The following is a 13233-nucleotide window of genomic DNA, read 5'->3' as shown; positions in this document are numbered from 1 at the left end:
TATTTATTATTTTGCAAGATAGCAAAAACTTCTTTAAATATAAACATGCAATATAGATCTCAATTGTAGTGGCACGTTCAGATAGATAGTCATGGAGCTAGTATAAAAAGGGTTAATAAACATGATTGGTCTCTGCACTAGCAAGTTCGATCAACATGACGTAGAACAAGTTATATGGAAAAAGTCGGTCGCAGAGTGTATGGTGGTGCCGAAGCCATGGTGGTTGGTGACATAGCCAATGTCGGAGAGATGTTAGAGCTCGGTGATAAGCACGGGAAAAACCTCCGCGAATTGGATGGAGTGGTCACCCTAGGTGAGAGATCAACAAACTCCAGAGCTTGGAGCCTGAGCTCCAGTGGATAGTCTGCAACACATCCAATCCTTGGACCAGCTCCACTGCACCATTTCAAGGAAAGTTGATGCCCCAGCTGGTAGGATTTTGATTCTCTCTTGGACTTGATCCTCTCTAATATTGCCTTCTTTGGTACCTCAGCTCTTGGGCTCTGCAGACCACCAGATAAAGTTCTTTTGTAAGTTGCTTTCACTTCACTAGCCCGATCAATGCCTTCAGTTTCCTCCATGGGTTTGTTTTTCACCAACTCTTTAGGCATTACAAGCTGTGGAGGTTTGGGAATTGTCATAATGTCGATCACCTTTTCTGCTTGAGCTTGTTTTGGATCATCATAGTAGTCTTCGTTGGAAGATGACCGCACCTGAGCATGAAATAAGACTTAGTATACAAGATTGCATTTTGGAGTAAAGAGGGTAGAAATAGTTCGAGTGGGTATTAGAAGCTATTGGTCTCCTGAATTTTATACCTGAACTTCGTCCAGATTAACTCCATTCTCTTTTAAGAAGTCTAAGAAGTTGTCGAGGTTCTCCTCATTTGGGCGGTAATGGCCACTGTAGGCCCAAATATTCTGCAATCACAGGGATATCAGAGCTCAATATGATATGCACTTTCAGAGAAGCAAATATGACAATCAAGAGCTCATGTATATAAGTCCATTGAGTATACTATCATAGATAGAGATCTTCTGGAACATAAAAGAACAATGTATTGACTTGCAACAGTATATCTGAGCCCTGTAGGCCCACATATTCTGGAATCACAGAGATATCAGAGCTCAATATGATATGCACTTTCAGAAAGGCAAATATGACAATAAGAATTCATGTATATAAGTAGAGTCCATTGAGTATACTATCATATATAGAGATCTTCTGGAACATAAAAGAACAATGTATTGACTTGCATCAGATCGTGTGATATTATGGAAAATTAGACCTACAGTGCGATCAGCCAAATGGTTACATTATTGTTTATGCGTGGCCTTCTATTTTTATTAATACTCAGAAACTGGAACTGCTAAGATTATATCTCAAAGGTGTGGCCACGTGTTCCAGCTTAGGAGGCATATTGCACATGACATTGAACACCTAATCTCCAATATCATCAGATTTATTTATGCAACTGCTAAGACTGTCTTTCCATATGGAAAGAAAATAACACTATAACTGAACAAAATTTTGTCAAGTTAAAAATCACTTGTCACAGATGGAAGTATAAGATAAAGTGCTACCATAGCATCATAAGATGGTAGTCTTGATCATAATTTACTTCTTAATAACCTTGTTTAAAACATTTGCTGTCACTAGTATGTTATAGACATTACAGTGAATTTTCTGGGTATGAATTTTGAAACGGATTGAGTTCCTGAACCACAAGAAGAAGAGGAACATAGAAGAAACAGAAAAATTGGAAGATATGTACAGTAGGTACTATGTTCACTACTTAAATGTAACGTCTGTTCATGGATGTTGTGGCCACATGAACGTCAAGATAAGAGTTTAATAGTCTTAAGACAACCAGACATATTTCTTCCAGCCTCTTACATAATATATGTATCGGTAAGGCAAGAATAGCACAAGCAAACAAGACTACCAAAAACTTATTATGTATTTACAATAATTATATAATATCCCTATGCAACAAGATAAAGCTCATTGATATGAGCCTTTTGAAGTTACCTTAAGAATTCCCTCTTGTGCACTAAACCTTCCAGCTGCTATGGTGACACCTCCTGCTAAGAAGCTGGAATGGTGAAATATTCCCTTCTTTTTCTGGACAAGATAGAAATTATCAATAAACATACTTGGACAGTAAATTAAAAAAATAAGATAAACATTAAATCAAACACTCAATAGATAAGATTTGTCAAATGTTCATTGCTCATAAATTTTAGATTTTCCAGCTTAGTGTGTCTAGAAGTTCTTGTTTAAGTTAGAATATACCTGGCCAGCATACAGTCTCTTTGTTGTGCTCATTACAAAAATCCACTTTGCCCCTTCAGATCCTTTAGTTGTATCAAGAAGCTCTCCAGTTTGTTTGTGTACAACTCTTCCATCCACCGCGACATACTCATAGTGCTCTCGTTCTTTCTGCAAAAGTTTGTTAACATACATTAGAATTGCAATGTCAGCCAAAGAAATGAAAGCAGCAACAAAGCAGCTCTAGTATTCCTCTGAGTAAGTGGCAAATTAGTTCATTATCCACACTATAAGCATTGCCGCTGGTGCTCCTGTTCTCAAGAAAATGGAGTGATGATAAACAAAACTAGTTATTAATGGTGTCTCGTCATTGAGGACGCTCCATCTTATCCCTCATAGAGAATAATTTGCACTTTGATTGACTCTCGTGATTACACATGAGTCGCGAAAATGGCATTTCCAGCAATTGGAGTAAGGCTATGCAGATATTCACTTCCTTGAACCCCACCTTATCAGGAGCCTCAAGCTCTGCCACCATTATGCAGGTTAAATATGTTCTCATAACTTACCTCTGAAAATCCTTTCGATTGCAGTACATACCTAAAGTACCAATAATATGATATCATGCCTAATGAAAACACCGGCACAAGGGGAAGATTTTAAGCAGAGGCTGGTTTTGGACATCACCATGGTAAGCCTGACCTAATCATCTTTAGACAGCAAATAAAATTGAGACAAGATATCTTACAGGGCCAAGATATTTAATGCACTGCTTCCGCAGCAGCGACCTTGGACATTCCTTAAGATCGACATCTCTCCCATCTCCAATATCTAGCCTGTACAAACGTGATATCTTTGAGAGGATATACCATATACCAATCACTAACCTGATAATAAAATAAAATGAATCTACTAGAAATGGATACAAATGAATCCGGTTTTCTCATTTCTTAAGGACAAGAAACTGAGAAAGTAGGTCAAATAAATACAACAAAGCAGAAGATACAGCGAAAACCACTACATGATGCTCACCAGTAGAAGAAAGGTTGGCCAGCCTGGCTTCCACACCATTCATCATAGTAGAAGTGCAGGTTGTGCCCGTAGCGATGCCGTGGATCGATCTACACACCCAAACCATATACAATAAGTGTCTTCAGAAAACAATTCAGAACTAGAAACACCTCCTCAAAGATTGCAACATAAGTAGGGTCGGATGGAAAAAACTGTATTCACCATAAAATTGATTTACCATAACTATTTGAATTTTACTTGGAAGTAAATTCTACCAGATCAACAACCATAAAATAGTCAACTAATTTTAGGAGAAGAAACAAACTGTACACCTTTTGTACAAGAAATATAAAGCGTGTGTGAAAACAAATAAGACTCACAGCCTCGATCCAGTGTTGAAAGGCCAGCATGAGGGCTCGAGCATCCTGAGATAACCCATGACCAACCTGGAAAGAGAACGGTCGAAGATCAAAAATCACGGCCACCACCAAATATGTAAATATAGTAAATCTCATCTCCAAATCACGGGAATAAAGTACACAAATAGAATCCCTAAAAGTATCGCAAAAACCTTGGAGGCATTCAAGCTAACTCGGGTCCACCGCGAGACCGCCGTCTCCGGCTTATTGAAGAAGGAAATCGTGCTGTGGTTAAGCCGCGCGAAATCTATCAACTGCCACCTACCCAAAGATCCAAATATTATGAGCAATAAATTTATATATATATATATAGAGAGAGAGAGAGAGAGAGAGAAAGAAAAGGAAGCAAAACAAGGAAAAAGAACGACGGGGGGAAGAAATACCAGAGCTCTTCGGCAACGACGGCGGAGTCGGCTAGCTTGCGCCGGGTGCGGTAGCTCCTGTACACCTTCTGCAGCTTCGTGGCCGCGACGCACGACTCGGATCTCTCCGAGATCGGCGGCTGGGGAGTGTCGGTCGCCTCCGTCCCCGCCCCCACCTCCACCTCCGCCGCCGGATCCGGATGGGCTTCTAGACGGTTCGGCTCCATGAATGCAGGGGGCGGGCGGTCGAAAGCGTGACCAGCGATCGCCTCCACCTCCATTGAGATCGGATAAAGGCAAGAACAGAGGAGGAGACTGGGCAGAGAGAGAGAGAGAGAGAGAGATTTAACAGCGGGGTTATCTAGAGGGATGGGAACTTATTCCGGCACTATTCTGTGCGGAGGATAAACTCCCTCAGATTTTTATTCGCGGGGCGAATAAAAATGGTGGTATTATTCTGGGAGAGCGAACGACGGCAGCAGCCCGTTTATTTATTAGTAGGCTGGGCATGCGGTTGGTGATGAGGTGGGAAGGACCGGAAGAGGATTGGGCCCCACCGACCAGGTCCAAGTCAGCGTAGACTAACTAGGACGGAAGAGTTCAAAAATGCTGACCTGGAGAACCTATTCCCCAGCAATTTTAACAAGATTTTTATCCATCCATACCCTGCGTTTAGGTTGCAGTTGGATTTCTCGTTGAATTTGCCAAATAAGAAGTCTCCAAATCTTATCAGAATCTCCGGACATATGAGTTTTACCTTATATTTCTCGTGCACATCTTTCAACTAAGACGTAAGGATCAGTACGAGCATGCGTAGCTTCGTTGGGAATTATAAATTATAGAAGTATTAACGAAAACTTAGGAGAGAGCAACTTAGTTGAGAGGACAATTTAGTGTTTTATTAATTTTTAGGGATTTTCATAAATTATATCATATATTTTATTTATTTTATAATTCACACTCATTTTTAAGATACTTTTTCTCCATAATTATTATTTAATATCTTAAATTAATTTAGATGATGTATAAAATACTTAAAAATAATTGTTGTCTTCTTCGTTTTCTCTTTCTCTTCCTATAGAAGAAGGAGAGAAGAAGTGGAGAATGAGCGAGGAAAAGACGAGGAAAGTTAGCGGTGACGTTGAGAGATATATAAATTAAGAAAAAATGATAGAGGTATTTTAGTAAACGCTAGTTAGTTAGTAACGTCAGAATATTAAAATAAAATTTACTTAAAAAAATAAAAAAAATAAGATTATAAAATATTTAAAAAATATGTACGACATGATTTGTAAAAATCACTAATTTTCAACGCACTTGTACCATAAATTATTAATTAAGCCTTGTTTTGTCATCACGTAGCTTTTCTCCCAACAAAATGTTGGCGAGAGACATTTCAATGAGGTGGACCTCCGAATTGATGTGATTTCATAGAACCTGGCACCACTTGCCTCTTATATATATCTATATATATTTATACTTTAGCCGATATAAATAATTATACACTTACAGCTATACTAAATGATTCTATTTCGTATCGCAGGTTTGAGAGGGATTCAAATTCCCATGTCGTCAAACGCATATATGTGAACGTATTAATTAGTGTAAGATTCTTTTTAATAATCTTAGCCGTACTTAAATTAAAAATATAAATGTGTTACCATAATTATTACATGTGTATAAATATATGATAATTATAAGTTATAAGTTCACTAGCTTGTCGTCTATTACACAAGTACGGGTGAGGATAATCGACTATAATTGTCCAGCACTTGTTTTTATATATCAGAGGAAGTCGGTGTTTTAAAAATTAAGGTAAATTATAGTTTACTTCTTTAATCACATGATTAAATCATTAAAGTTAAATTCTGGAGGAATATATTTAATTTAATAGTCAAATTAAATCTCCAAAAACAACCCCTAAAATCACATCATCTACTGGATATCATAAAATTAAAACTTCGATTGACTTAATTGAAAAGGTTATATTAGAAAAGTGAGATAAGAAATATATATATATATATATATATATATATATTAAAATCACAATCACATTGTTCTTATGAGATGTGTGTGTTTTTCCCCTTCCAGGGATGAGTCCATATTATTGCACTTGTATGATTGGTTTGCTCCATGACATTATATATGGTCACATTTTTTTTACTTTTTCCCTTCTTTTCTACTACAAAGATTAGCTTTTCTGACCCTGTTACTCTGAAAATTTTGACCACCGATTTGAATGCAATTAGGGATAACATATCATATTAACTCATCACATTTTTAAATAAATTATCTTATCATTATTTTTTATCTCGAAAGGCAAGCTAAGAAGCGAAAAAATGGTGAATTAGAAGATAATTATATACTAAATGGTAAGATTTATAGATCCGATACTTGTATTTTAAGACTAAGAATGCAGCGTTAAAATACAAAATAATTAGTATTATTATTCTTTAATAATATTTAATATGATTTTGGAGCAGGGAGTCAAAGAACTCAATCCACTTGTTTGGAATTTATTTAGTTTTTCTCCTTCCATGCAGTAAATTAAGCTAGTCAAAATAGATAGGAGGATGTAAGCCAAAGCAATTGGCGATATAATATACCACAAGTTTCCCATGGGTCATTTAAAATTGTGTTTATCTTAGGAAGAGGATGGCTTAATGAGATGCTTAGCTATAAATTAAGTTCCAGTTGATGTAATATAGTGCACTTTTTATCAACAAAATCTAATTTAATTGCCAGACGACAAATGCCATTAATGAAGTCAATCTTAATTAGTTCACATCCTAAGTTCCTCCTAAGTGCTCTTAAGAAAGTCAGTCTTACTGGAAGCTTCTGGCCACTTTCCTGGCAGTGGGAAGTGAGACACTCTCCCCGGGTCTTTATTGGCGAAAGTGGGAAGTGAGTTTCAGCGATGGCCGATGGGGTAGTGGACGGACGCCGCTCACTTGACGTTTTTGGAGTTATCTTCCCACCGGCTTCCGAGTGATGCTCACTCTTGGAATCAGAATGTTGCGCTGCGGGCGAATGAAATCCTTGTCACAATAATGCTTACTTTTTTATGCAAATTTGCACATAGCACCACATATTTTAACAAAATTATAGTTTACATTTTCTATTTTTATTATTTATATATCAATTAATATGATTTTAGTAAATATATGTTAAAAATATTTTATCGTCAAATCTGTTAGCTAAACTTAATCAAACTCATATATTAAATTAACTATACGAGAAGTATTATAAAAATACTCGAAGTTAAGTTATACTTATTCGAGCTATACTAAAAATACTTTAGTTATTATATTAAAAAAATTTAAATTTGATAAATATTCACATATGTTGAGACAGTGTTAGTTCATATTTAATTTAAAGTATTTTTTACATATATTTATTTATATAAATCTTAATTTTATTAAAAATATAGAATATCATATGCAAATTTCTCTGTACATTATTTAGAATGAAGCTAAAGCATTTTATTATTATTATTTATATTCTATCTCACGGCCACTTATTATTTAACCTTATATTTTTAGTTTAATTATTAAAATATTTTAACATTGGTATTTTATAACCGGAGGAGGTAATACATATATATTAGTTAACTAAATCAAATATACAATGCCTAAAATACCTTTTGTTACCAAGTCAAAAAAAAAAAGAAAAGGGAGGCATGACTCAGAGTATTTTTCAGGAGCGATAATTTAAGTATTTCAATTTTTTAACTTAAGATTAACAAAGTATTCTTCATTCTATGGTGTGCTATAAAATTAAATTTAACTCTGATAATCATATAATGCAAGATTCGAATGATAAATATCGATAAATTAAAATATAAATAATAATAATAAAAGTGAAATATATAATGTTTTTGATCAATTTTTCTATATTGTCTATAGTTTGGAATTGCTAAGTTGTGATCTAATAATTCAAATCTATTGTTATCTCAGCTAGTTCTTCTGGGTTTTTTCTCTTCTAAGGCTTGACCGACAGCTTGATAAGGGTTGAGTTAAACTAGAATTGAGCTCTACTTGGCTTGAGCATCACAATGGGGCTCGAAAAATAGAGTCGATCAAACTCAGCTAGTTTACCCGCCCCCTATTTAATATGATAAAAAGCTTAGTCCTTTTCATTATATTTAATTCAATTTTTTGGTTTTGTTTTTCAATTAAATAATAGAAAAACAGGTATTATGGGTGTTATATAAAAATTATATTTTACCCCTCGATATTTAGGTCTAAATTTATTTCATTCATACGATAAAAACACAATAAAAATATTAAATATGTGTGTGTTAGTGTTGTATATTTGTCATCTGCAATTTATCGGTATTAATATAGATGTGTTGGCTATCTTATCTAATTATTCATAATTTTATCTTTAATAAATATATATTTAAATAAAATATATAGATTGATCGAATATAAAGGAAATAATTAATAATTTCATGCCCCTTTCTTATTGGGTCAGATCGGGCCCAAGTCCGTAAGCTAATGGGCTGGAAAATTAATTCTCTCATTCTCTCTCTCTCTCTCATGAGTTCTGGGCTTCTGGCTCTTCCCCCTTCGGCCTCACTCTCCTCCCCTCTCCTCCTCTCTCTCCCCCTCTCCATCGTCTGGCAGCGGCGGCGAGTTGGAGGAAGGCGGCGATCCTGTAACGACGGTGGGCGGCGCTACACCGCGACAGTGGGTAGAAAACCTCAAATAACTCGAACACTCCTTTTGCTTCTCTTCTCAATCGGAAGAGGAGGGTTTAGGGTTTAAGAAAAGAGAGTGGCGCTCTCAGTTGATTTGAGGTGTTTATAGTTGCTCCTATGTGCTCTTGATTCATTCAATTTTCTTTCACCTCCTTCTTTAAGCTTATCTTCTCTGCAGGAAAAGCTTCGGGTTTTACTTGATCCGGCAATCATGGACGGTATGCCAAACTCTCGCCTTTCTCCTGGACCTTGTATTAAAGTGGGTCATATTTTATTTTCTTATGATTTATATTATCTAGATCCATGATTATAATGCTTAAATCATTAGCAAGATTCCGTTCCTTTTCTTCTTAATGCTACAGATTGTATAGTGGGATTTCATAGTTATTAGGATAGTTCTCTATGAATGACGTACTCTACTAATGGAGAGTAAGAAGCTTGTAGATTGATTTAGCTGCTATTGGTAATTGGACTAAATTAAACTGGAACTTTTCTTATATGAATAGATATCTTATTTATTCTTTTGCCTCATGAAAATTTACTTTCTGTTTGGTTATATTTGGTATGTTGACATAATTGTCTAAATTCTTGTAATAAATAATTCATGTATTATGATCCTGGTGTAACAGTTTGTTTCTGTAATATCGTTAATTATACTGGTTATATTTAGAAGCAAAACAATTATTTTTTTTTAAACTTTGATTGTTGTTAAGAATCAAAAGAGTGACAAGTTGAATAAGACACTAAAGTGAAGAGATGTTCATAAGTTCTTGGATTCTTGCAATATATTTTCTTGTGTTTCATGAATATATGTATCGGCGAATTGCAAGTTTGTCATTTAGCTAACTTGCAAAACTTTGTGATATAAACTTTAATTGAATAAAGGGGCCTTCTTAACTCTTATAGCTTTGTGTGCTCTGTTTCTGTAACTAAGAATTGATATGTCCAACGTCGAACTCTCTTTCTCTTAAAATAAAATTGCTAAAAGAAGGTTAATCTTGTTAGTTCTCCATTTTCTAGACTTTGAATGCTTACATATACTCTAATGTAAGCTACACCTAAAGAGTTCTTCTGAGATTCTAAGTAAAGTTTTTTTTTAACCCACTTAAGTTTATTGTGTTTTCTTTCCCGGTGCTTTTTTCTGTGTAGTTGATTCCCAACAAACTATGGAAGAAACCATCCTTGTGGGTGATGACCTCATGTTGGGGCCACCATCTCCTCTCATACCACAAGAAATTGCATCTCATGTTCTTGAAGGAGTTGATTTATGTGATGGTATACTCCGGAATCTTTTCTTGTGTAAGTGACTATTTTTTCAACTACAATTATTAGGTGAAATTCATTTTGGTTTGTTAAGTTGGGGACAGTTATTTTATGAAACTTTTATTAGGCCATGGACTTCCATTATGAATATGTGGAGCAAACTTACTGTATGGCCATTTTTTAGGTCTACAAATCAATGATATTGAGCCATTTTGCCAAGATGAGATTGTGTTGTACCGGCAATGTGCTGAGAAAAGGGTCAGTATATCCCTTTTCTTCCTGTCATGTGGACCCTCCTGTGACTTGTTTAGTTTTTTTTGCTGCTCCTACATTTTTATCGTGTCTGAGATTATCCACTTACAGGATAAGGAGTTAAGACAGAGACTCCAGGACAGTGAGCACAAATTGGGGTTATCAATGCCATTAGAAGAAGCAAAGGAAAGAGCTTCTCAAATTCAATCTGAAATTACACTTCTAGAGAGGTTCTACTTTTAAGCTTGTGTCATGTGGTTTAAACTATTTGTGTTTAATCGGTACAAGAGATAAGAGTAAAGAGTTATGTGTTAAAAGATTGTTCCTATCTCTCTAATATGAAAATTTCCTCATGTCTGTATTTAGTGGAGCATTTGTATTTTGAACTCGTCCTATAAGGCCTTGGTACATATTGCAAAATGACAATGTTTTGGTAGATATCGTTTTCTCGAGTATACCTTTTCAAAATTATATCTTTTTCTTGATAATTTAAAGTCCTGAAATTTAAAGGTAGCACACAACGAATAGAAGAGATGACTCGCTTTGTACATGTAACTTGTCTTTCTCATGGCCTATTTTTGTTTTGATAAGGAAATAGCACCTTTTCTAATTTTTAGATAAGATTTATTCTTTTTTCAGGATAAGTGTAATATAATTGTTTCATCACTAATAAGTAATAACTTCCCAAATTATAGCAAAACTATGGTTCTGAAGGTGCGTTCTTTCCAAATCAAGCCTGCATTTTTCCTAAAAATTTTAAACCCTTTGTCAATAACCAGACATGCTTATATCTGTGGCCTGGGTTGACCTAAACCATACATGTAAAGATATTGAACTTCTCTAGATTCAATCTGTCTTGAACCTAATCCTATCTGTTCCTTGTTAGCTCCTATCCTGCAGCTGCAGCCTCTTCTACAGCACTGCCTGCACCACTGTCTGTTGATGCTGTTGGAAGTGGCAGCACCTATTCCCTAGCCTCTTCGTCATCGCAAATCCTAATATCTTGTTTGACATTTTCAAAATCCTTTCTTTGAATGTAACTCCTCGTTTATTTCAGTAATACAGAACATAATGGAACAAGTCCATCCTTGGTCTCCATTTTCATATCTCTGTTATCATATGTTCTTTTAACTTTAATGTGTAGGCGATTGATTCTTGCGAGTGGAATGGAGGGCATGGAGGGATTTCGCCAGCGATGGAGCTTTCATGGACGTCTTGAGGATACCAAGTAAATTCTCATGGCCTCCTTTTCTTTTCCTGCAAATGGAAGCATTCACCATTACTGTTGATCTTTGAATATTTTCTAATTTCCATACTAGAACTTTCACAAACTATTACCAGAATTTCCTCATGTTTTCATGTGTATAAGCAGTAAGCATGTGTATGTGCGTCTGTGTGCATTAAGAGAAAGGGTTTTTTTTTTCATTTCTTAATTTTTTTTCTAAATTGTGTTCCAATGTTTTCTCATGTTCAACCATCTCCTCTTGTTTTCAAAAATCTCAAGGCAGCACATTTAAGTCTAACAGAGTAAACTCTGTAGAGTTAGACCATTATTTTACAGCATAATATAAAGATAATGTATTGTCAATGAACTATAATATGGGAATTGAATCTAATCAGCATTCCTTTAGATTGCAAGATCCATTTCAATGTTCCTTATAATTGTTCATGGCGTCTGTTCCCAGTTTTCTTCTAAAAAAAGGAGAAAGAAGGAAAAAAGTTCTGTAGAAATTGAAACAGATATAACAAGTTCCATTCCCTTGTATAGTCAGGTAATGTCAATTTTTTAGACACTGAGGTGTGGATCTGTCATGGCAGTCTGGGGCTGCAGCTCTATTCACTACTATAACAAAAGATACATAATCTCATGACACAGAGAAGAATAAAACCATCTGCCAGGAAATTTGGTGTTTGATACAGTTACCAGATTATTCCAACTTTTCATTTGTTCTGTCAAAGAAATAGCTCTGAGGCAGGCATATGCACCTGATGCATCTTCTAATGATTTGCTTCTAGACATAGTGCATTGCAATTTAAACTCTTTGGAAAAATATTCTGCATGATGCGTATTCAGTTCTCTTCTACCACTACTCTTCTAATAATTTTATTTGTGATATGGGTTGAGTTGCTTAAATGTAACAGTTGCTCTTTTCCCTTCACTAGTAGATTCCGCTTGCTACATGCTCAATATTGTTTGTTTTTCCCCTAATACAAGTTTTGGTCTTTGCTTACATTCTTTGCAGAAAAAGGTTGGAAGCTCTAAACCAGGGGATATCAAAAAGGAAGACAGAAAATTTGCAAGAAGAAGCTAAAGGACATCTAGTCAGAAAGAAATGGTTCTTTTGGTAGACCAGATCATTCTGTTCTTGTAGATAAAGGCTCTCTTTTGGTGACGGCTAAGTTGGAAGGTTTATTGAAGGATTCATGCAGGCCATTTGCTCTTTTATGTGGGGATATTTACTTCTATGTTTGACTTATTCCAATTTATGCGAAGAGCAAGTGCTGCTGTGTAATATCCATGGTGGTCATTCTCCTTTCGGTGGGGTTTGATAGGTAGAAAAGTGAAAGAAGAAATTAGTCATTTTCAGAAACTCTTTTAACTTTTAATATTTGGTTATAAAAATTATGGATAATTTTTCATAGACCCTCTGCTCTAATATCCTTTTCCACATATACTTTCTGATTTCTTTTAGTTCAATAAGATATATATATATATATATATATATATATATATATATATATAGATTATATTCTTTTTCTTGGTTCAAAGTATGTATGTTTACGAAGTTATATGAAAACAGCGAATAATTTGAACCACTTATATATTTTGAATTCTTTTTCTTCTTCAAAATGAGAGGGTTACTTCATTGCAAAATGTCTTTCCATATGAAATGATTTAGAGTGTATAAAAAATATGAATGTTTTTCCCATCTTTAACATAGAGTTCTTCCCT

The 13233-nt window shown here is 35.1% G+C and overlaps 2 protein-coding genes across 3 annotated transcripts; one reads left to right on the top strand and one right to left on the bottom strand.

Moving 5' to 3' along the window:
* Positions 1-84: 84 nt before the first annotated feature.
* On the bottom strand, positions 85-4537 carry LOC140759024 (IQ domain-containing protein IQM3). Its single transcript, XM_073095509.1, has 9 exons — positions 4085-4537; positions 3854-3962; positions 3663-3728; positions 3304-3392; positions 3020-3107; positions 2296-2442; positions 2032-2124; positions 819-920; positions 85-713 (listed from the first exon to the last, which is right to left on the bottom strand). The coding sequence occupies exons 1-9, from the start codon at positions 4342-4344 to the stop codon at positions 171-173; spliced, it is 1497 nt and encodes a 498-aa protein (XP_072951610.1). The 5' UTR covers positions 4345-4537; the 3' UTR covers positions 85-170.
* A 4081-nt stretch (positions 4538-8618) lies between these two features.
* LOC140760154 (uncharacterized) lies at positions 8619-12935 on the top strand. 2 transcript variants are annotated; one of them, XM_073097102.1, is made up of 7 exons: positions 8619-8864; positions 8944-8983; positions 9915-10040; positions 10213-10286; positions 10392-10510; positions 11425-11508; positions 12524-12935. In XM_073097102.1, the coding sequence occupies exons 2-7, from the start codon at positions 8977-8979 to the stop codon at positions 12627-12629; spliced, it is 516 nt and encodes a 171-aa protein (XP_072953203.1). In that variant the 5' UTR covers positions 8619-8864; positions 8944-8976; the 3' UTR covers positions 12630-12935. The 2 variants fall into 2 exon arrangements, with proteins under 2 accessions (XP_072953203.1, XP_072953128.1); XM_073097027.1 differs by having other exon boundaries at positions 9915-10064; positions 12524-12933.
* The last annotated feature ends 298 nt before the right edge of the window (positions 12936-13233 follow it).

The sequence above is a fragment of the Typha angustifolia genome, chromosome 1 (assembly GCF_048772165.1).
Source record: "Typha angustifolia cultivar Huaian chromosome 1, ASM4877216v1, whole genome shotgun sequence".
In the NCBI taxonomy this organism is placed as follows: domain Eukaryota; kingdom Viridiplantae; phylum Streptophyta; class Magnoliopsida; order Poales; family Typhaceae; genus Typha; species Typha angustifolia.
This window is presented reverse-complemented; position numbering and strand designations above follow the sequence as displayed.

Coding starts and splice junctions, on each gene's coding strand:
- LOC140759024 (XM_073095509.1), bottom strand. CDS start 4,344: ATGGAGGTGGAGGCGATCGCTGGTCACGCTTTCGACCGCCCGCCCCCT. Junction 3,963..4,084: donor GTCGTTGCCGAAGAGCTCTG/GTATTTCTTCCC, acceptor ATCTTTGGGTAG/GTGGCAGTTGATAGATTTCG. Junction 3,729..3,853: donor TTAGCTTGAATGCCTCCAAG/GTTTTTGCGATA, acceptor TTCTCTTTCCAG/GTTGGTCATGGGTTATCTCA.
- LOC140760154 (XM_073097027.1), top strand. Junction 10,065..10,212: donor ACTCCGGAATCTTTTCTTGT/GTAAGTGACTAT, acceptor GCCATTTTTTAG/GTCTACAAATCAATGATATT. Junction 10,287..10,391: donor GGCAATGTGCTGAGAAAAGG/GTCAGTATATCC, acceptor ATCCACTTACAG/GATAAGGAGTTAAGACAGAG.